This window comes from Cannabis sativa, chromosome 2 (genome assembly GCF_029168945.1).
Source record: "Cannabis sativa cultivar Pink pepper isolate KNU-18-1 chromosome 2, ASM2916894v1, whole genome shotgun sequence".
Lineage (NCBI taxonomy): Eukaryota > Viridiplantae > Streptophyta > Magnoliopsida > Rosales > Cannabaceae > Cannabis > Cannabis sativa.
This window is the reverse complement of record NC_083602.1, coordinates 22,987,579-23,011,527: the sequence shown is the minus strand read 5'-3', so window position 1 is coordinate 23,011,527 and position 23,949 is coordinate 22,987,579. Positions and strand designations below refer to the sequence as shown.

Here is a 23,949-nt window from a genome sequence, read left to right as displayed (position 1 = left end):
TGTTGTTGTAAGAAAATTCTATCAACGGTAGATACTTATTCCATGAGCCTTCAAAGTCCATAACGCAGGCTCTCAACATGTCCTCCAATATCTGAATTGTCCTTTCGGACTGACCATCTGTCTGAGGATGGAATGCTGTACTAAATTTTAGCCTTGTACCCATTGCCCGTTGCAAACTTTGCCAAAATTTGGAGGTAAACTTTGGATCCCTGTCCGAAACTATAGACTTCGGTACTCCGTGAAGTCTCACAATCTCTCTAACATACAATTCTGCCAACTGATCCACTGAAAATGTTGTTCTAACCGGCAGAAAATGAGCAGATTTCGTAAATCGATCCACCACTACCCAGATGGAATCAAATAAACCCGTGGTCCTCGGTAACCCGACCACAAAATCCATCGTGATATCCTCCCACTTCCATTCTGGTAGGGTTAGAGGCTGCAACAACCCTGCTGGTCTCTGATGTTCAGCCTTAATCTACTGACAAGTGAGGCATCTCGATACGAATTCTACCAAATTCTTCTTCATACCGCTCCACCAGAAGTACGGTTTCAAATCTTGGTACATCTTAGTGGTGCCGGGATGCAGAGAATACGGGGTAGAATGAGCCTCCTCAAAGATCTCATTCCTAAGTTCCACACTATTCGGAACACAAACCCTGGCTTTATACAAAAGCATCCCACTGTCTGACACTGAAAAATCCTTGGCTTGACCAGCCAATACCTCATCTCTGATCTTTACTAAATCTGGATCCGTCATCTAAGCGACTTTTATTCTTTCCAACAAGTCAGATTGTAGCGTTAAGTTGTGAAGCTGACCTACCACAAACTCAATGCTGGATCTAACCATATCCTCTGCTAGCTGAGGTGAGATCCGAACCATACTAGCTACTTGCCCGGGACCCTTTCTGCTCAGGGCATCGGCCACTACATTGGCCTTTCCGGGGTGATAGAGGATTTCACAGTCGTAATCTTTCACTAATTCCAACCAACGCCTTTGTCTCATATTCAAATCCTTCTGAGTAAAGAAATATTTGAGACTTTTATGGTCGGTATAGATCTCACACTTTTCCCCGTAAAGGTAATGCCGCCAAATCTTCAATGCAAAAACCACTGCGGCCAACTCTAGATCATGAGTCGGGTATCGCTGCTCATAATCCTTTAACTGACGGGAGGCATAAGCGATAACCCGATCGGCTTGCATCAATACACACCCCAAACCCTGTTTGGATGCGTCACAATAAACTACGAACTTCTCCTTGTCTGAAGGCAAAGCTAGCACTGGAGCGGTAATCAACCTCTGCTTTAGCTCGTGGAAACTAGCTTCGCACTTATCTGACCAAATAAATCGCTGATTCTTCTTTGTGAGTTCGGTTAGGGGCATTGAAATTTTGGAGAACCCTTCGACGAACCTACGGTAGTACCCAGCTAAACCCAAGAAGCTTCTGATCTCTGTCACTGTCTTCGGTCTCGGCCAATCCCTGACGGATTCAATCTTCCCGGGATCCACCTTGATCCCATCTTTGCTCACAATGTGCCCTAGGAAGGACACCTGAGATAGCCAGAACTCACATTTCTTGAACTTGGCATAAAGCTTATGTTCTCGAAGCCGTTGCAGTACCATCTGAAGATGTAACTCATGCTCCTCTTCTGATTGAGAGTACACGAGGATGTCGTCGATAAACACAATCACACAGATATCGAGGAAATCCTTGAATACTCTATTCATCAGGTCCATGAATGCTGCAGGAGCATTGGTTAGTCCGAACGACATAACCAAAAATTCGTAATGTCCATACCTAGTACGGAAAGCCGTCTTCGGAATGTCCTCCTCTCGGATTTTCAACTGATGATAACCCGAACGGAGATCAATCTTAGAAAAGACCGTCTTCCCCTGAAGTTGATCGAACAAATCATCGATCCTAGGTAATGGATATTTAATCTTCACCGTCAGCTTGTTCAATTCTCTGTAGTCGATGCACATCCTCATAGATCCATCCTTCTTCTTGATGAATAAAACCGGGGCTCCCCAGGGTGACACACTGGGCCGAATGAACCCTATGTCAAGCAACCCTTGGAGCTGAATCTTTAATTCCTTAAGTTCAGCTGGAGCCATTCTATACGGGGCTTTGGAAACCGGTTCCACCCCTGGTGCCAAGTCTATCACGAAGTCAATCTCCCGCTGAGGTGGTAACCCTGGAAGTTCTTCGGGAAAAACATCCAAAAATTCCCGAACCACCTTGATGTCCTCTGGCCGAATGGTATCTGGCCGAGTGGTGTCCACCACCACGGCCAGAAACCCTAAGCAACCGTCGTGCAACAATTCTCTAGCTGACATAGCCGAGATCACCGGGATCCGAGATCCCTGAACTGAACCAACAAACACAAATGGTTCCTCACTTTCCGGTTGGAAGATCACCATCTTCCTTTTACAGTCAATGCTCGCCGAATATTTAGATAGGAAATCCATTCCTAAAATAATATCGAATTCGACTAAACTCATCTCTATCAGATCAGCACTTAACTCTCTACCATCCATCCTGATCGGCATAGACCTAATCCATCTGTTGGAGATAACCAATTCTCCGCCAGGTAAAAAGGGTTCCAAACCCTGATTCATATCTATCATACGATCTTTCCAATTTTTCTAAAGACTCTGGCTGCCACACAAGACATCCTTGACCTAAACACTCACCCAGAGGATGCCTCTTACTAATGAGACACTCCAGTAGGAATAACGGGTCTCAACACTACCCTGACGACCGTCTTGATTCTGGTTCCCTCAGAACCTCTTGTTCTGCCTCGAGCCACCGGATGCAGTGGATGATTTCCTCCTCCAGTCCATGGCCGAACCACTACCTCCCCTGCTGAAACCTGACGCAGGAGGGGTAGGAGCCCCGCCACATTCCGGAGTCCTAACTGATTCCACATACATCTAACTGCGCCCTCAGCTCACCATGCTTTCTCCGCCATCTCAGCATAGATGGTCTTATCGTCGGTAGTGATCATAAGGTCATACTTGATCTTCACATTAAGTCCATCGAGATATTTTCTTTCTTACTGAAATCGGTTGGCACAAATCCCGAGGCTAACCTCGCCAACCGATCAAACTGAGTAGTATACTCAGTGACGCTCATATTCTCACGTTGGGTCAGGTGAGCGAACTCTTTCCTCTTGGCGCTTCTGACCGCCTCATTATAGTACTTCGCGTTGAAGAGTTCCTGGAACCTTTCCCAGGTCATGGTGGTGACGTCATGGATCTGAGATACCATGTCCCACCAGACCAGAGCGTCCTCCTGGAACTGGAATGTGGCGCACACCACTCTGTCGTTACCGGTGACACCCATGAAGTTCAAAATCTTGGTGATCACCGTCAGCCACTGCTCAGCTTTCATCACGTCCGGACCTCCCAGGAAAACCGGAGGTGCTTGCTTCCGGAACCGTTCATACAGAGGTTCCAATCTATGGGCCGCCACCACTATCTCGGCACAGGCGGCGAGGGGCGGTGCCACCGGAACTATGGGCACCGGAATCGGCGGAGCACCTGGCCGTCTCAACCTCTGAATCTCGAGGTCTTGCTCTTCAATCCGGGCTTGCATTTCAGCAAACCTAACTTCCCAATTCTGGGCTTCCTGATTGACTTGGGCAGCCTGCGGCGAGTTAACATCACCCCAACCGCGAACCCTGCCCCTGGGACCTCTACCTCGGCCCAAAACACTTGAGGGGAACTGAGCTCCTCGACCTTGATCTGACCCGACTGAGATGCCCTGACTCCTAATATTTCGTCTGGCGTCCATCTAGTCTGAACCGCCTCGAAATCCCGAGTTGGCACTTCACGATCATCGAGAGCTTACTAATGCCGCTTAATTTGGAAATTAAAAACGAAACATGCGCTTATTTCTACTATTAGGCTACTAACATGCTTCCTAACAGGCTTTTCTTTTTCATAACTGAATAAAATAAACTACTAAAGCAATAAAGGCTTACTGAACCGTGAAACGAGCTAACTGCTGATGATGATTGTACATGTCGTGACGATCTTCGGAAGACAACCTGGCGGCTCTGATACCAAATTGTAACACCCTAACTAACATAGGCGTATTACGTGATTTTTAAACATACTTTGCAGCTCGTTGCTAATCAACGAGGTTTATAGAAAACGTGATTAATTAAAATTTTTGCTTTTTAATTAAACTTATAAAATAATATTACAAAAGACTCGGGATCCCGATTATAAAACCATTTACAAAAAGATTTAACTGTTTAACTGATACACAAAATAAATGTCGCCTAGCGACCAGTTACAAAATCAGCCTCGCTGTCCCGATGATCGTACGCTCCAGGCCTAACCGCCCCGACATGTACAATCTTCACAAGCTCGCTCACGGTCCATGAGCTTTAGCCTTGCCTTTACCTACACATAAACGTAGAACTGTGAGTCGACAGACTCAGTAAGAAAAGCATAATAATACTCATACATAATCCCGGTTATGATCAGATGCCCATACCCCTGATCATAACCCTAACTGCCGTGTCCAACACAATACTGAGTCCCGCTACTGTCGTGTCCAACACAGTACTGAGCCACTACTGCCATGTCCAACATGGTACTGAGTTTTGAACGTTCATAGGGACGGTACTATTGACACGTAACAACCTGATCGGTCGAACCGGTCATACTCCGGCTGCTGGTCATACTCCAGCCTGTACCGACGTGTTACTATATCCTCCTGATCGGTCAAACCGGTCATACTCCGGCTGCTGGTCATACTCCAGCCTGTACCGACGGGATACGTCAATAGTACGGAACCACCAACCAAGTGTCATCCTGATCGGTCGAACCGGTCATACTCCGGCTGCTGGTCATACTCCAGCCTGTACCAACGTGACAGGGTTGGATGGTTCGAAGCCAACATACATAACTAATGTAATCTAACAGGCTTCCTACATGCACGCTAAACATGTAATCTACATATGCATACTGTTATACTAATCTTACACGGATTCCGAATTCGGGTGTGCCGGTCAACTCCGACCGGAACTACCGCGCTACGGACATGTGCTCCTAAACCGTAAAAATCACAACATCGATAAGTGACACGCTAAATCACAACGGGGACAAAGGTTTAAAACCAAACTTAACCTACTGCAACTTAATACAAAAATACCCCCAAACTAGCAGAGAACAAACTGTCTGAAAACCCGAAACTAGCATGAAACGGCAAGTTGAGAAAAACCGGTTTCTCACCCTACTGCAAAATCCGGGTAACCGGTTTTACAAGCAGTGTAAAACCGGTTAGCCGGTTTTACCCAGAAAAACCAAAAAATTCAATTCTCCAACCAAAATGTTTCCAAACTCAATCAAACTTTCCAGACCTGCTAATTAGACCCTAATAAACATTTTCCAAGTGATAAAACAAAGCTTCATGCACGAAATCAAAATCCACCATTAAAGCTCCAAGCTTTGAGTTCTAAACTCAAACTTGAGCAAATCCCACAAACATGCATTCAAACCTGGTTAATTCTACTTAAATATGCATGATTAAGCTTCTGAAAACAAACAAAAACAACAGCAACAACACAGTAACAGATTACACAACATTTCTTCAAAATCACATATTTTACATAGAAAACTCAAAGCTTTGCACAACCTATCAAACATGCTTGCAAAACCACTTAAATAACCCTAATCTAACAAGCTTTAAACTACAGAAATCTAGACAAACTTACAGCAGCCACAGCAACTAACAATTAAGCATGCATCAACAATACTCATCATTTTTTTCCAAGAAACAAAGAAATAAAGTTAGAGAGACCTACCACAACAAAGGATTACTTGAATATAGGTTGAAACTAGCTGAAAATCAAAGCAAAAATCCAGCTTCAAGCACCCTTATGCCCAGCCGAAATAGAGAGAAAAAGAGAGAGAAAGCTTTTGCCAATTTTTTCTAATTTTTTGCTAAGTGTTGAGAATGAGAAGAAAAAAAAAAGAATAAATGCCACATATACCATTTTATTTCAGCCACTAATTAAACAAATAAACATTTATTTTTCAATTTAATCAAGTCACTAAAAGACAAAAGTCATTGGGGCAAAAAGACCATTTTGCCCCTCCACACTAAAATCACATAAATCATACTAAAGGGTATTTTTGGGAAATTCTAAATTCCCGGCCATTCCCGACATTCCCAATGTCTAAAACCAGTCCCAAACTACTAACATACTAAATTGTGATTTCTACTGAGCCAAACGCCGAGTTCCAAAATACCGGGCACCGGAAATGCAAAATATGAAAACTACTGAATAACATAACCATGCATCTCTGAATTCCATAAATAACAGTATAATAAATTATTTAAATAGCTATAAATTAATTTTTCATAAATAATCATGATTAACTGCTAATTTCCAAATTAACTAAGCGGGTTTTACAAGATATCCCTAAGACTGCTTTCAGGACACGTTTTGGACACTTTGAGTTTTTGGTAATGCCATTTGGGTTAACGAATGCACCTGCTGCATTTATGGATCTTATGAATAGAGTCTTTAGACCTTTGTTGGATAAGTTTGTGGTGGTATTCATTAGGGGTGTTCATAAAATAGTCAATCCAATCCAATCCGATCCGCAAAGTGCGGATATCCGCACTTGTGCGGATTGGATTGGATTGGAAAATTCAAAATCCGCACTTGTGCAGATTGGATGTTGATTGACATGTAAAAGTAACCGATCCAATCCAATCCACACAAATTTATAACAAAATTAAAAAATTATATATACAAATAACATTTTAATGTAAAGAAAATAGTAATTTAAAAGTCTATTACATATAATACAATTGTATTGCAAAACTTAATAGATAAAATGTATATTCTATTCTTATATATTTTTTTCTACATACAATTGAAAATAAAATTAAATATTTTTTTTATATATACAATTTTTTTTTCTTCCTTTAAAGTGTGAATTTATTATTTGTTATTTTATTTATTTAATGTGTTGTTGGAGACATAAAATAACAATAATTTGTTTTATTTTGTTGCTACTTATGTGAAAAAAAAAATATTTTTTTCATAAATATTAAATAATTTAATATTAAAAAGTAACCAATCTAAAGTAACCGATCCAATCCGCACTTTTGCGGATTGGATTGGATTGGATTTGAACTATTGTGCGGATTGGATTGGATCCAAAAAATAAAATCTGCACTTAATGCGGATGGGATGTTGTTTGACCAAAAAAGTGCGGATTGGATCAGATGAACAACCCTAGTATTTATTGATGATATCTTGGTGTATTCTAAGACACGTGAGGATCATGCTGAACACTTGACAACAGTATTACAGACATTGAGAGATCATCAATTATACGCTAAGAAAGAGAAGTGTGAATTTTGGATGACTGAAGTAAAGTTCTTGGGCCATGTAATTTCTCAAGATGGTATCACCGTTGATCCTGCAAAGATAGACTCTATTCTACAGTGGGAAAGACCAAAGAATGTCACTGAAGTTCGAAGTTTTCTTAGGTTAGCAGGCTACTACCGTCGCTTTGTAGAGAATTTCTCATGAATTGCTATGCCTTTGACAAAGTTAACAAGAAAAGAAGTAAAGTTTATGTGGGATGATAGTTGCGAAGAAGCTTTTAGAGAATTGAAGGAAAGATTAACTTCGGCGCCTGTTCTCACTGTTCCTAATAGTGAGGAACCATATGTGGTGTTCACTGATGATTCAGGTACTGGATTAGGAGGTGTCCTCATGCAAAATGGCAAGGTGGTTGCCTATGCTTCTCGACAATTGAAAGCATGAGAAGAATTACCCTACGCATGACCTAGAACTTGCTGCGGTAATCTTTGTCTTGAAAATTTGGAGATGTTATTTATATGGCGTAAAGTTTGAGTTATACTCAGATCATAAGAGCTTGAAGTATCTTTTTACTCAAAGGTACTTGAACTTGAGGCAAAGAAGATGGGTTGAGTATATGGAAGACTATGATTTCACTTTGCAGTATCACCCTGAGAAAGCTAATGTAGTAGCTGATGCACTAAGTAGAAAGCCTCATAGTACTTTGGCATGTTTGGCTCTTGAGGACTGGAAAAGGACAATCACAATGGGTGATTATAACTTGCAATACTATGAAGGGGAAGAAGTAGCTTGTATCTCTAACTTAGTGGCTACACCAGTACTACTTCATCAAGTTAAGCAACGTCAGTGGCAAGATGAAAAACTAAGACTCATTTGGAACCGAATCCAGAATGGTGAGCAACTAGATGGGTGGACAGTTAATAGTGAAGGGTATCTATACCATATGGGAAGACCAGTTGTTGCAGATATCCCTGATCTTAGGGAGACCATTTTGATTGAGGCCCATAGATCCAAATTTGTTGTACATCCTGGAAGTACAAAGATGTACCAAGATTTAAAGAGACAATATTGGTGGGAAGGTATGAAAAGAGATGTGGCCAGCTTTGTAGCTAAGTGTATAGTATGTCAGCAAGTAAAGGCTGAGCATCAGAGACCCTCAGGTTTACTTCAACCTTTGCCTATACCAGAATGGAAGTGGGACAAGATTACCATGGACTTTGTTACTGGGTTGCCATTGACACCTTTGAAGCATGACGTTGTTTGGGTTATTGTGGATCGTTTGACTAAGTCTACTCATTTTATTCCAATTAGGAAGGATTACAAGCTTACCAAGCTAGCTCGACTTTATGTAGACAATATAGTTCGACTACATGGAGTGCCTTCAAGCATTGTTTCTGATAGAGATCCTCGATTTACATCAAGGTTTTGGAAGGCCTTGCAACAAGCCTTAGGGACTGAACTTCACTTGAGTACTGCCCATCATCCACAGACAGATGGACAGTCTGAGAGGACCATACAGACTTTGGAAGACATGCTTCGCTGTTGTGTTTTGGATTTTGGAGGTAGTTGGGGAGAACATTTGTCACTAGTGGAATTCAAATACAACAATAGCTACCAAGCCAGTATAGGTATGGTTCCTTATGAGGCCTTATATGGGAGACCATGCAGATCGCCATTGTGTTGGGAAGAACCAGATGAGCATGTCACCATTGGACCCCAGATTATCACTAGTACCACTGAAAAGATTAAGGGAATCCAAGAAAGACTTAAGGTTGTTCAGAGTCGTCAAGAAAGCTATGCCGATCTCCATCGACGGGAAGTTGAGTTTGATGTGGGTGATTATGTCTTCTTGAAAGTTACTCCTATGCGTGGTGTAACGAGATTTGGAGTGAAGGGTAAGCTAGCCCCGAGGTATATTGGACCTTTTGAGGTTATCGAGAGGATTGGGGAGGTCGCTTATCGATTAAACTTACCAGGACAGTTAGGACATGTTCATAATGTGTTCCATGTGTCTCTGTTGAGGAAGTATACTCCAGATCCGTCACATGTTATTGAGTATGAGGCTATCCCTCTTCAAGAAGATGTGACTTATGAAGAGCAACCTGTCAAAATCTTGGCAAGAGAGCTAAAAGTGTTAAGGAACAGAGAGATGTTGGGTTTTATGCCCTAAATAAAACTCTTTACAATCTGATTAGTTATCAATATAAGAAATTTGAAGTGATTGATGTTTGCATGAATTTTACATGCTAATGGTTTAATATGTTTATTACATTCACACACACAAAATCAGTTAAATCCAAATCATATGTTTATTCACAATTACAGTATCGTCAACACAGTGGAATATGGTTGTGATCATATGAATCAAAAGACTTGGTCCCTATTTCATCAATGTTATTGGATTTACACTAATGTGATAATCAGCGATAATGTGTACTTACACTTGGAGTAAGTGTTATGTTCTTTCCAGGACATTAGTAAAGTATACTAGTTTCGAATGTATGGAGTATACATTGGACTGGACCGATGTTGCAACTAAGTTAAGATATTACAAACTTACTGTTATACATATCTTTCCAAGTCAATATCAGTAGTTGATCTTAAGATTAAAAGAATCTAAATCCTGATATGCTTAGGCTCAACTCAAGAGTGATATTCATGTTCTTTGATTTATTAGTTAAGCCTACTTTTAGGTCAGGGTGATACGTATATTTTGGGAACATGATAGTATGATTGAGTGGGAGTGCTGAACATAAATATGGAATCTATAGCTTCTACTGGTGTATAGAAGTAAAGTGATGATTCCCTTCGAGCTTAGCAAATAGAAGTAAATGGATGAGCTCTTGTTTAACTGACTAATCATTAGATCACTAAACACCATTTACAGGTAGCTAAGTGTTTTAAGGGGCAAAATACATTGAGGGGTGAGAACGGTAAAGAAATCCCATCTTGATGTAGATCATCTATATAAAGGATCTTTAACTCACAATAAGATTATAACAATGGTTAAATGAGATAGCATATTGATATCGTGAAACATATAATATGCTCTATATAAGTCTGAGAGTGCAATTCTAAGTTCTAAGAGTGGATTCAACGAAGAATTAATAAGTAGGAATTTACTTGGTAAATTTGGTTCACTTATTGGAAGCTCAGCATATAGATCCATGGTCCCCATTTTAGTTGAGAACATTCTGCTTGTAAGACTCATTAATTGATTCGTGATTGATCAATTATAATTCTAAAGTTAGACTATGTCTAATTTTATGAATTTTCACTAAGCAGGGGTGAAATTGTAAGGAAAAGAGTTTCTAGGTTTATTTATTTATTAATGGACTTTATATGTCTAATTAATAATTAAATTAAATGACAATATTATTTAATAATGTATTTTAGTTATTAAATAATTAGCTTTGGCATTTAAAAGGTTAGAGTTGGAAAATTGGCGTTTTTGAGAAAATAGAGATAAAATTTGATAAAACTGCAAAATCAAGTGGGGCCCACTACAACACCATGGCCGGCCACTAATTGAGGTTTTTCAAATTGATTTTTTCATTATTTTAATGCCAAATAATTCCTAACCTAAACCTAGTAGTTGCCTATAAATAGAAAGTGATGGCTCAGTCAAATCATAAGTTTTCACAAGCTTTTCTGACAGAAATTTCTCTCTTCAGAAAAACTGAGCCTTCCCCACTTTCTATACCTGGCCGAAATCATCTTCTCTTTTCTTCTTCATCAATTTCGAACCCTAGTGAGAGAGTAAGTGCCCACACACATCAAGCAGTAACTCAATCATAGATTGGAAGACTGTGAAGGATCAAACTTGAAGAAAAAAGGACATTCGGGCTCAGATCTTGATTATACTCTGCTACAGAAAGGATATAAGGGTTAGAGATCTGAGCGGAAGGAGACATTAATTCCGCTGCATCAATGTAAGGTTTTCTTAACTTTATATGTGTTTAATTTATCGTTTTAGAAAGTTCATATTTAGGGTGTTTAAACAACATACTTGTGAGTAGATCTAAGATCCTGGTAAAATAAATTCCAACAAGAGATTCCAGTAGTCAAGGTCTTATGGAGAAATCACAGAGAAGACGAGGCTACTTGAGAGTTAGAGTCTGAGATGTATATGAAGTATCCTCACTTATTTAATTTTCAACTTGAGGTTGTACTTTAAAATTTTGGGACGAAATTTCTTTAAGGATGGGAGAATGTAAAGACTCGGTTTGACCGAGTCAAATATTTTTATATATATAAAATAATAATTAAATAATATATATGTATATTAAAAAAAATTATTATATGTAATAAAGCAGTACATTCGTCCCCCTCTCTCTATCTATCTATCCTTTCTCTCTCTTCAAACTCAAGCACCAAAGAAAACCCACCATCACCACCACTCCGGCGACCAACCTTCGGCCACCGCCCGACCCCACGCGCCAGACAGAACGGAACCCCAGGTCTTGGCGACCTCACCCCCCAAGCTACGCCGCTCCTTTCGCCACCGTTAACTCGGGATCGCAAGTCAAAGTTTGGGGTTTCAAACTTTGAACGGATTTTCCGGTCACCTCCGGCGTCCGTTTGACGAATCGTCTTCACCGCTAAACTCAGCTCTTCGAGGAGAATAACCTACACTAAACCATCTTTCCCAGTTCGCTACTTTTTTCGGTGACATTTTTGTAGCTCCGCCCTTTTCCGGTGACATCGTGTACCGTTTTGACAAACGGTTGGCATGGGTGTGATCTACTCGTCGAGGTGGTCGTTTTGATATATACTACTCCTATTTTCGGCGACATTTTCGGTACACCAATTTTTACCGCCACCGATTATTAATGTGCACCGCTTAGGTGAGGCTTCGGAACCCCAAATTTTAAATATAGTCATATTATATGTCGTTGGACTCGGTTTTGAATGTAGAATGCAATGATGATAATTATCTAACCATTTGATGGTATAGGTGAGAGTAATATGTAAGTTTGGACTAAACAATTGGAGCTCGGGACTTAAGAGCTTAAGATTGTCTTTCGGAAAAATTTTAACGACTCGGAAGAGGTAGGGACTCAACTTGACTATTGGACTTGATTTTTATATGCGTTGTATAACATTAGACATATTCCAATTTTTATGATTTACAAAATTATTTGAAAAATTAAAAACTTAATCAGCATATTTTTCTGGACTGTTCTGGGGCACTGAGTGCCAAATATATTTTTGTGTGCAAATATTTATGCAGGTTATGATTTTTGGGTTTATTCAAAATACAGCTGTTATGCTGCCGAATTTTCTAGAAAATAAAAAGGAATATGTTCTTTTGTTATGATTATTATTTGCCTGCTTTGGTTATACTGATGAGAGCCATGTTGATCATGTTCGGTGCATATTGTTGTTTTACGACCTAGTCTCTGTGTCATCATAGGTAAATCAGGTGTGCACTCACCTGTAGGTGAAAGACCTAGAATCTGTACAGGGAGTGAATTAAATCTGAGCCCAGGTATTATGGTGGATATCAGATGCGACTACCCGATTTTGGATGTCGTTTTCTATGATTGGTATTGAGAGCTAGGGGTCTAGTGGACGGTGTGATATGCATTTGACGTTTGATTTGTGATTATTTGTGGTCTCTCTGCTTTATTTATACATATTGATACTGTTGATGAGATATCTTATTTTACAAAGCTAACCATGCAGGAATTTTATTAAAACCAGGGTCCTTTGATATTAGTTGCTTTCCTACTGGGCTTTATAAGCTCACCCCCTATTTTCTCCCATTCCAGGAACTCAGTTTGATGCTAGTGGATGAGGATGGTACCGTTGGGAAAGGAATGTCGTTATTAGTTTAGTCTTATTTTACTCTTTCATCTTCTAATGAGACTGATTTTGTATTTAAGCTGAAATGGATGGTCTGGATGACTTAAATTGGCTATGTACTAGTTAGAAATGAGGAAAATGGATGCTAGGTATTATTTTGGTATTTTATTGACTTATTAAATCTAACTATTTGGTGATTACATAACTGTGGGGATATTATTGTTCTTTATGCTGATGAGTGGTCCTAATTTTGTTACTAATATTTTCTTATTAATATAAGAGTTAATCCATTACTTTTAAATCAGTATTTTGTAATATAAATAAAATGATCATTTATAAGCTTTAGCTTCCTACAAGGGTCGACAAAGTGTGACCTTTGACCACCCAAGTTATGGATATTACATATCTGCCACAGTCTAGGGCTCGGGTCGTGACAATACTGGTGGATAAGTACCGGCGGTCTAGGCAATTAATATTGGCGAATGTCTCCGCCAGTACTACAAAAAATTGTTGTAGTGCGAGAAAAGGTCCAACAAGGTTTCCTCTAATTGATGCATGTTCTCTCTCAAAACAACCTAGTTGACATCTTCACCAAGGCTCTTCTCCCTTCTCAATTTAACAATATTGTATCCAAGATGGGTGTCATCAACATTTACACTCTATCTTGAGGGTGTCATCAACATTTATTAAGTCTGTTAGTTAGTTAGAGGTTAACATGCCACGTTTCAAAAATGATGTCCACGTCATTAGGTTAAATTTTCCGATAAACAATATCAATTAAAGCAACAATCAATTTAACATCGATTTCTTAGACAAATGTCATTTACTGCTAAAATTATTTTAAAATATCATGATATAATTAATTATTATTGATATAATTTATTGTATCATATATTTTTCTAAAAAATAGGTAACTTCGTAAGCTATAAATAGTATTCATCATAACTTATAATATCCTTCTATAACAAGCCAAGAGTCAAGATTGAAGTTGGAAGGGTTTGTTTAAGCAAAATTGACTATGCAGCTTCACATCCATGTGAGAATACTACTTCCCATATTTATATATATTTTGAGCATTGTGTAAGGCACCACCTAGCACCTTTAGACATGTTGCGTTGCGATTGGCTAGTGATACTCCCTAAAATCTATTATATTAAATTATATGGGACCCGATACTTAGTTAGATCAATATCGATCTTAACACATAGGAGGGTGCTAAGCACCACGGGTGCCCTTTAGCATTTCTCATATATATTTTTTTTTAAATAATGTTGTTGTTTTTTTAAAATTTATAAAAAATAAAAAGTAAACTAAGCTAAGCTGACTCGTCTCTACATTGCGTAAGTGCATGCATAATATATATCATGATCATCAAATGTTATATACATAAAATTGTTTAAGAAGGGAAAAAAGAAAAACTCTCTATAGTAAAAAGAAAGAATTGATGAAAGTCTATACATACGGATCATCGTATGAAAATTCAGATAGGCTAAGATGAGTCTTGTCCCCATTATTATCAAACTTCTTACTATTATGCCTACGGCTACCACCACCACAAGATATCGAAAACTCGCAACCATAAGCCGTCCCAAAGCACGAGAACAACCCGCCACCCGACCCGGCCCGTCTGTGCTCCGACCTCTTTGCCACCGGCGCCGCCTCATTGTTGTTGTTCCTCCGATAACTCGACCTTCCGTAATTGATTTTATTCACCTGCTGCTGCCTCCTCTCGTAAATCGGATGAATCTCCGATCGCCACCTCTCGATTTTCGTCTTAAGCCCTTCCACGCTATCATCTTCGATCCAATTATTCAGAACAATCGAGCTTCTAGCCGCCGTCTGATCATCCTCCGTCATCGTTGTCGCCGTCGCCGCTCCTCGAGGATATAATCCCATCGCGATTGCCGCCGCCACCACCGACGGCGATGGTCCCACGTCTGAACACATCGATCCCTTTTTATCCGCCGCCTGAGCTCCGCTCATTATCGATCGTTCACTTTTCGAGTGCCGTAACTGATTTTTTGGCGTCGCCTTTGACCCATTGGCGAACTGGTTTTTATGGTTGTTGTTATGGAAAGTTTTCGGGTCGGGTATCTGATCCGATTGCGCGACGGAACTTAGATCGAAGCTTCGTCTGGTTCCTTCCAATAAAGAGACTCCGACGTTGAGAACCCCCTGAGGCCGACCCGAGGGCCGGAGAATCTGGAGAGTCATGAACTGCATCTTGGAATGTGAGGCGATAGAGGAAGGAGGAAAGAGGCTGCTGATGGGAACGACCACGCTCCCGACGAGCGTGTCGACGCCACGTGCCGAGGTTGAGTAGATCTCGGCGGTGAGAGAGGCGGCGGAGTCGTTGAGAATGAGAGAGTCGTAGTTGATTCGAAAAACGAGCTTCTCGTTCCACGTCGGGTTAGTATGCCCGTTCGGGTCGACCCGGGTTCTCACTTTCCGGTCGAGTTGAACCCAGGCGACCACGAATGTTTTCATCAACTTGGCCACCGTAGCTAAGTCATTTGCCGATAAGATATTCACCTCTAGGATCTGTGCTGATGCCACGTGTCCTCCGGGCATATCTCCGGCATAAATTTATATGTACGTATATATGTTTTCTTTTTTATTTTTTTTTTTCTTCTTTTTCTTTTTTGATATACGTAGAACTAATTTGCTATAGGTTTTTTTTAATTATTACTTTTAAGAGAAAAGAGATCTTTACAGAGTTAATTAGGGAGTTATTATTTAAGGTTGTGGGAGGTTGAGTTAATTTTAAGGAAAGTTAGTTAGCCATCAAGCTTTTAGAGCCGTACGTAATTTGTTATTACATGGATATTATTATTATGACATGTTATTTTTTTTGGTTGAATATATATATATATATACAAAAATAAAACATGTAAAATCAACTATAAGTTTTGATTATTTTGTGACATAATTAACCCTAGCTGACGAGACATTGTATAACTAATTTGGTCTCTTTAATAATTATAACACGTTTTTTTAAGCCTTGGCAGTTAGATAAAACTAAATGATAATTGGGAGAGTTATGCATTTATTTTTGTTTAGAAACAAAACCAAATTAGAGATATCAGAGTGGCAATTCGGTAATGAACTACTGTATATAATCACTAATAATAACTACACAACTCCTGTTCAATTGTTTGTTTGACTTTACATTTGTTCGGGTAAAAAGACTCAAAATTGATCAAGATATTATGGTAACATTGGTAAGGACATTAATAAATTTGCAATTAGAAGCATAATGTATCTTTATATTGACTATATAAATATATATATATATATATATATATATATATATTCCTCAAAACACAATCTTTGATATATTTTTTCTCAAAAAAAAATAAATAAATAACTAAAAAGTATAATTCCTCAAAAGAAAATCTTCTCTAAATTATTAACTTGCATATTTCATCAAAAACTCAAGAATACTCTCATCCACATCTCTACTTTATTCTTCAAAATACATTATTATAAGTTTTTTTTTATTATTTTACCTTAAACTCAAGAATTCTCTCATCCACATCATTCAGCTTCTTTTGGCACCTAGGTTGATGCATTATTGCACATTGGTGGGTAGTGTGGAAAGCTCGAAATCATACCATTTGAAACAAAAAAGCTGTGAATGATGTTATTGTTTCTGCTTCAACTACTTTTGATCATTGGAAGAAAGCTCAGGATAAATCAACTATTTTATCATTGTTAATAGAAAATAATAAAGAAGGGGTTGAGCAGTGGGTACTAGATGTAAATCACATCAAAATAAACGTTAATGTAGCTCTTTTTCATCAAGAAAGTTCCTATGGCTATGCGTTGGTTGCAAGCAGTGGCGGAACCAGACGAGGAAATAAGGAGGGGCCAAATAAAATATATTTTCACCTAATTTTTTTTAGTATGTAATATTTTATAAATCAATATAAAAAGTTAATTACCTCTATACAATGTATATAAAATAATGAAAAATAATAAAGAGCACCCTTATAGTGCCAAGTTCTAAAAAATACTATAAAAACTGTTACTTTTAGTGACAACCTTTTAGTCACAACATAAATTTGTTGAAGTTACTTGTGACTACAACATAGTATTTAGTTACAAGTTGTCACTAATTTAGTTTTAATCACAACAAATATTGTGACTAAAAACACATTTAGTCACAACAAATTGTAATTTTTGTGACTAATACTTTTAGTCATGGACCTTTCAGTCACAACACAATAATGATAATTTATAATTACCCACAACTTTTTTTATCTTTAGTCACAAATTTTATTGTGACTAAAAATAAGATATTTTGTAGTGAAAAGTGACCTATCGTTATTGGTGTAAAATAATATGGGGTCCTAAATATTTTGATTTAATAAATAATATAAGAAACTGCTAACTACTTGTAAAGTGTCATATTAATATGGTATTGGATACCATAAAAATACGTATATTAAGACACATATAAATATATATATCATACAAAAGTAGTCTTAAAAAATAAATTATATTAATTATTTTTTTTGTTACTTTTTACCATAAAATAGATAACTAATTTAAATGGGCTATTGAGTTTGGGCTTATTTTTCAATTTCAACTTCACAATTTTTTATTAGGCTTAATAATAAGAGAAATATCACATTTTTCTAATAAGTAAAATCTAATTATCCTAATTTATTTATACATTATGTTTATTTTTTTCTTTTTCTAAAAAGTTAGGGGGGGCCATGGCCACTCCATAGATGTATGTAGTTCCGCCACTGGTTGCAAGGGATAGCTCAGCAAATCTCATTGAAGCTAAAACATGTTTTCAAGGTGGTCATTACACTGCTGAAGTTGTGGAGGCTTTGGGCATCAAAGAGGCTCTTAGTTGGATTAAGAGTCAGAACTGGAATAATGTACAAATTGAAATTGATAGCTTGCTTTCGGTTCAGGCCATTCGAAGTAACCAAACTTTTTCTCAAATTTTGGCTTACTTATTCAGGATTGCCAACTTTTATTATCCTCTTTACAATCTGTGCATTTACGTTTGGTTAGACGATCAGCAAATCGTGTTGCTCATGCTATTGCTAGGCACTCACGATTTCTTTCTGGTTGTAGCATTTTTGAGCATAATGCTTAGGTTGATTTAAAGGCCCTTTTGTATTCAGAATGCTAATATTTCAATGAAGTTGAGAGTTCATAAAAAAAAAAAAAACAAAACAAAACAAAAAAGCCCTACACCAATTTCTTTTTAAAATACATTGCCAAAATTTTACTTTTTCAATACTCATGAGTGGCATCTTCAAACTGATCAAACAGGATATATTTATGATAGTTGAACGTATCCGGTAAGGATGTACCTGTTAGAAAAATATGAGATATCAATAGAAGAATAACAATAAGATGAATAAAGAGACCAAGAAAATTACAACTCTATGCAACAAAATTACAAGGACTATAGATTAAATAAAAGTTACAATCCCAAAGCACAAAATATAAAAAAAGAGAAAGAAAAGATGAGGACAAAGATACAACTCAAAGCAAATATATACACATAAATGTAAAAGCAAAAAGAGAATATATATATATATAATAAAAAGATATATATGAATGATATATAGTAGATATATAGTATATATATATTAGTGAATATAGAAGAGATATAATATATGTATATATAATAAAGAGAAGAAGAGAGTAGAAAATAAATAGGAAAAAGAAGATGAAGAAGAACACAAGTAAGTAAAGGGGGATCACCAAAGGCTTGAACAAGGTTTAAACACCTTTGTCCAAAAAGTTTATTTCCCCCTATAAAAAACACTTACGGAACAGAATGGAAATGCTTTTGGAAATAAACAAGCCTCTCAATATTTTCTAGCTTAGTGTTTAGAAGATAGAAAATTGTTGTTGTCTACACGTGAACCAAAGCCCTCTATTTATAGTGTTTTGAGGATCACATTTAAAATCAAATTCCTTCATTACATGGCTGTTACCAACACATTAATTTGTGTTTGATGGGATAAAATCGTTGGACAAGAGAGCTGGAAACATGCTCAATTAATTTGTATGCGTTTATGAACGTTTTCAAAAATCTGGTTCCAGATGTTCGAAAACAACCATAAAACAACATACAAACAACTATTAAACAACTGTTTCCTGAGAACTCAAAATGTAACTTCTCTCCGAGTTAAATCATTTTCCAACGTCTCAATACCCATTTAAATGATATAATTGAGTATTGTAACAGTTTCTAACAGTTAGAAACTTATCTCATTAATTCCATAACTCCCATATGTAACAACTCACATAATTACATATTTATCAATTTTTGATCCTTAGGTTACAATCTATTTCAGATTTGTAACTCCTCATTTGTTACAATTTATGTGTATTATTATACTATAATGATATAATATAACCTCCAACACATAATATACATTAATCTTATATTAATATATAATATGCCACATTTTAATCTTCATTATATTTGTTAAATAACAAATATATAACATTCCCCCACTAGATTAAAATTTGTGACATCTCATTGTAACACTTTATTTAATCAATCAAAATATCTCATATATCCCCCACTTTGATTGAATAAATCAACACCATCCATAGAGACTTTGCTCAAGTGCATAAAGTAAAGTGTCTTTCAACTTGAACTTTACTATAGTGTAATCATCACAAATTTTATTGAAAATTTGGTTGACAAAGCATTGAACCAACTTTTCTTTATAATAAAACGGTAATGACACACACACTTTTGCAAGGTTCACCCAAGACCTCATGTCTCGCTTTGCACCGTTAATGGCCTTGTGCACATTCCATTCGTTGACCTTTTTGAGAAAATATACTCCCTACTTCTCATTTAGGGCGGCACCACCCTTAGGTCAATATAGGTAGAATTCTTACAATATTTGTTACCAAAATACTTGTGTTTCCAAACTGAATTCTATTAAAGACTTTAAAAGTCTAACCCTCAAATTGGTAACTCACTAAGTACTTCACAAATTTGTAAGATGGGACATATAGTACTTATCACATTTGTTCACACATTGATTTGTTCTTACCTATTGAACCTAACACTAGTAAAGTTACTAGTATTAAGATAGGTTACCCTCAATTGTGAACCGATTTAGGGAGTTTTAGTCCCATCCCTTTAGAAGTCTTTTCCACTAAATCTCTAGTTAGTGGCTTCGTAAACGGATCCGCCAAGTTCTCACTTGATCTCACATAGGATATTGAGATGACTCCTCTTTGAATCAACTCACTTACATATCCATGTCTTAGACTAATGTGTCTAGACTTCCCATTGTATACTCCACTATATGCTCTAGCCAATGTTGCTTGGCTATCACAATGTATCGATATTGTAGATACATCCTCTTTGATAATTGGAATCTCAATCAAGAGATCTCTTAACCATTCGGCCTCTTTCCCAGTGGCAGCTAGAGCTATAAACTCCGCTTCCATTGTGGAATGAGAAATGCAAGTTTGTTTCTTAGACCCCCAAGAAACCGCCCCTCCACCTAGGGTAAATACCCAACCTCTTGTGGACAAATTATTCCCAAGGTTGGCTATCCAACTTGCATCGGTATATCCTTCCAAAATTGAAGGAAATTTGGAGTAGTGAAGGCATAGGTTTTTTGTTTTCTTTAGATAACCCGAAACTCTCCCGATTGCCTTCCAATGATCCACACTTGGATTACTTAGTAAACCTACTAAGTTTACTCACCACAAATGATATATCGGGCCTTGTACATTGGGAAGCGTACATAAAGCTCCCTATAGCACTTGCATACTCCAATTGAGCCACTGCTCTACCACTATTTTTAACTAGTGGTTTACTATGATCGAATGGTGTGTTGGCCTCTTTAGCCTTTATATGGCTAAACTTATTCAACACTTTCTCAATATAGTGTGCTTGCCCTAAAGCAAAACCCCCACTATGCCTTGTAACTTTGATACCCAAAATAGTATCCACTTTTTCAAGGTCTTTCATTTTAAAGGTTCAAGAAAGAAACCTCTTAGTTTCTTCTATTCCTTTCATGTTATCACTAAGGATTAACATGTCATCCACAATAAGCAAACAATTATCACATAATTTTTACAAGTTTTTGAATGCAAACACTTGTCTCCATTGTTATGCCTAAAGCCATTTGAAAGAATAGCATTGTCAAACTTGACATGCCATTGTTTCGGAGCTTGCTTTAATCCATATAAGGATTTCTTCAACTTACACACTTTATGTTCATTGTTTGGTAGGACAAACCCCTCGGGTTGTTCCATATAGACCTCCCCATCAAGGTCACCATTTAGGAATGCCGTTTTTATATCCATTTGATGAACATACAAGTTGTGTAATGAAGCCAATGCAAACAACACCCTTATGGTAGTTGTTCTAGCAACAGGAGCATAAGTATCAAAATAATCAATACCCTCCTTTTGCCTAAAACCTTTAGCTACTAACCTAGCTTTAAAGGTTTGTATAGAGCCATCAGTGTGATATTTCTTTCTAAATATCCACTTACACCCAATTGCTTTGCATCCTTGCGGAAGATCCACAACTTCATAGGTGTCATTGGAGAGAATTGAGTCCATCTCATCATCAACTGCTTCTCTCCAAAATGCACTATCTCTAGATTGCATGGCTTCTAGAAAAGTCTTAGGATCATCCTCAATAAGAAGTATTAAAGGAATTTTCCTTATTACTTCTTCTCTAGTTCCTTCTACCACGTAGAAAGAAATTAATTGAGAATCTATTTCATCCTTATTTAGACTTTTCTTTTTTCTCACCCTTTGACCTCTCCTAGGTTCAATGGGTTGTTCTACAACTTTAGCAGAATTCTCCTCTTGAGATCCTCTTTTAGAAGTAGAAGCTTGAGAATTATTTTTATATAAAATATTCTCACCTAGAGGTGTAGAATTTTGAGAGTTGTCCTCATACAACTTATTCTCAAAAAATTCTACTTCTCTAGATTCAATTACAACATTGGATTCCACATCCAATAGCCTATATGCCTTACTATTGTTGGCATAACCAACAAATGCACATTTTATGGCCCTTGAACCCAACTTGGTTCTATTTGGTTCGGTCTTCTTACAATATGCAAGACACCCCCACACTTTGAAGTAACCAATATTTGGTTTTTTTTCCTCTCCATAACTCATATGGAGACATGTCATTTTTCTTCATAGGTATTCTATTAAGAATATGACATGCAGTTAAAAGTGCCTCCCCCCATAAGTTGTTGTTCAACTTGGAGTACATTATCATAGAATTGACCATTTCAAGAAATGTTCTATTCTTCCTTTCGGCTACACCATTTTGTTGTGGTGTATGTGGTGCCGAACTCTCATGAATTATACCATTTTTCTCACAAAAATGAGTAAATTCATTAGAGAAGTATTCACCTCCTCTATCACTTCTCAACACTTTTATTTTCATGTTGAGTTGATTTTCAACCTCCGCTTTGAAAATCTTAAAAGCATTAAAGGCCTCATCCTTTTGCTTTAACAAATATACATAAGTATATCTACTATAATCATCAATAAAAGTAATAAAATACATTTTACCACCTCTAGTTAGAATTCTATTTAATTCACATAAATCATTATGAATTAAATCTAACAATTTTGAATTTCTTTCAACATTTGGAAAAGGTTTTTTAACCATCTTTGCTTTTACACAAGTTTCACATTTACCAAAATTTCTTATATCACAATCAATCATACCACATTTTTTAACTCTTTTCATAGTTGAAAAACCGATATGAGCTAATCTAAGATGCCACAAAAATAAAGAATCATGCTCAATCATATAAGTGAAACTAGATGCTTTATTATTGCTAACATTGAAAGTTACATCATTGGTGCACAATTTCACCATTCCCTCACAAGAGTACCCCTTGCCCAAAAATACATTAGACTTGGTAAGTATGAGCTTACCGGATTCATAAACGGCCTTAATGCCGGGTTTTCCAAGTAAGTCACCACTAATCAAGTTTTTATTCATATCGGGCACATAAAGCACATTCACCAATGTGACTTTTTTACCGGAGGTGAAAAACACATCAATTGTACCTTTGCCAAGTACCTTTGATTTGACCTCATTGCCCATTTGGATCTCATGGTTACCCTTTGACTCTTCAAAGGTTTTGAACAATGATTTGTCATATGTGACATGAACGGTGGCACATGTATCATACCACCATCCCTTCACTTTCCCTTGCACGGAATTCACCTCACTAAGAGTAGCAATGATATCCTCATCGGTAGAATTTACTTTGAGTCCCTTAAAGTCTTTCCTATGCTTACAATCCTTAGCATAGTGTCCAAGTTTGCCACGCACAAAACATGGACCTTTTCCACCTTTGAATTGGTTTGGTTTAGACTTTGGACCCAAGGTATTACCCTTTTTGGTATTTCCCTTGTTCTTATTAGGAACTTTGGAAGTTGCATTTGCTTTGGAAGTCTCATCATTAGACCCCTCCACAAGCTTATCCCTACATATCGATTCCTCCTCGATTCGAATATGTTTTTGGATTTCTTCCAAAGAGAAATCCTCATTTTTATGAAGGATTCTCTTCCTATAATTCTTCCAAGATGGTGGCAACTTTGCTACTATTGCACCAACTTGGAATGCCTCGGGAAGTTCAATTTTGAGCACTTTCAATTTATTAACAATAACTTGCAACTCATGAATTTGAGGTAAAAGAGGTTTACCATCAAGAAATTTTAAATCAAAATATTGAGAAATTAAAAATTTCTTTGTACCTTCCTCCTCGGCCTTGAATTTATTTT

The 23,949-nt window shown here is 37.4% G+C and overlaps 1 protein-coding gene across 1 annotated transcript; it reads right to left on the bottom strand.

Annotated features, from left to right (window-relative positions):
• Positions 1–14,503: 14,503 nt before the first annotated feature.
• On the bottom strand, positions 14,504–16,277 carry LOC133034849 (uncharacterized). Its single transcript, XM_061110305.1, has one exon. The coding sequence runs from the start codon at positions 15,736–15,738 to the stop codon at positions 14,620–14,622; it is 1,119 nt and encodes a 372-aa protein (XP_060966288.1). The 5' UTR covers positions 15,739–16,277; the 3' UTR covers positions 14,504–14,619.
• Between the last annotated feature and the right edge of the window lie 7,672 nt (positions 16,278–23,949).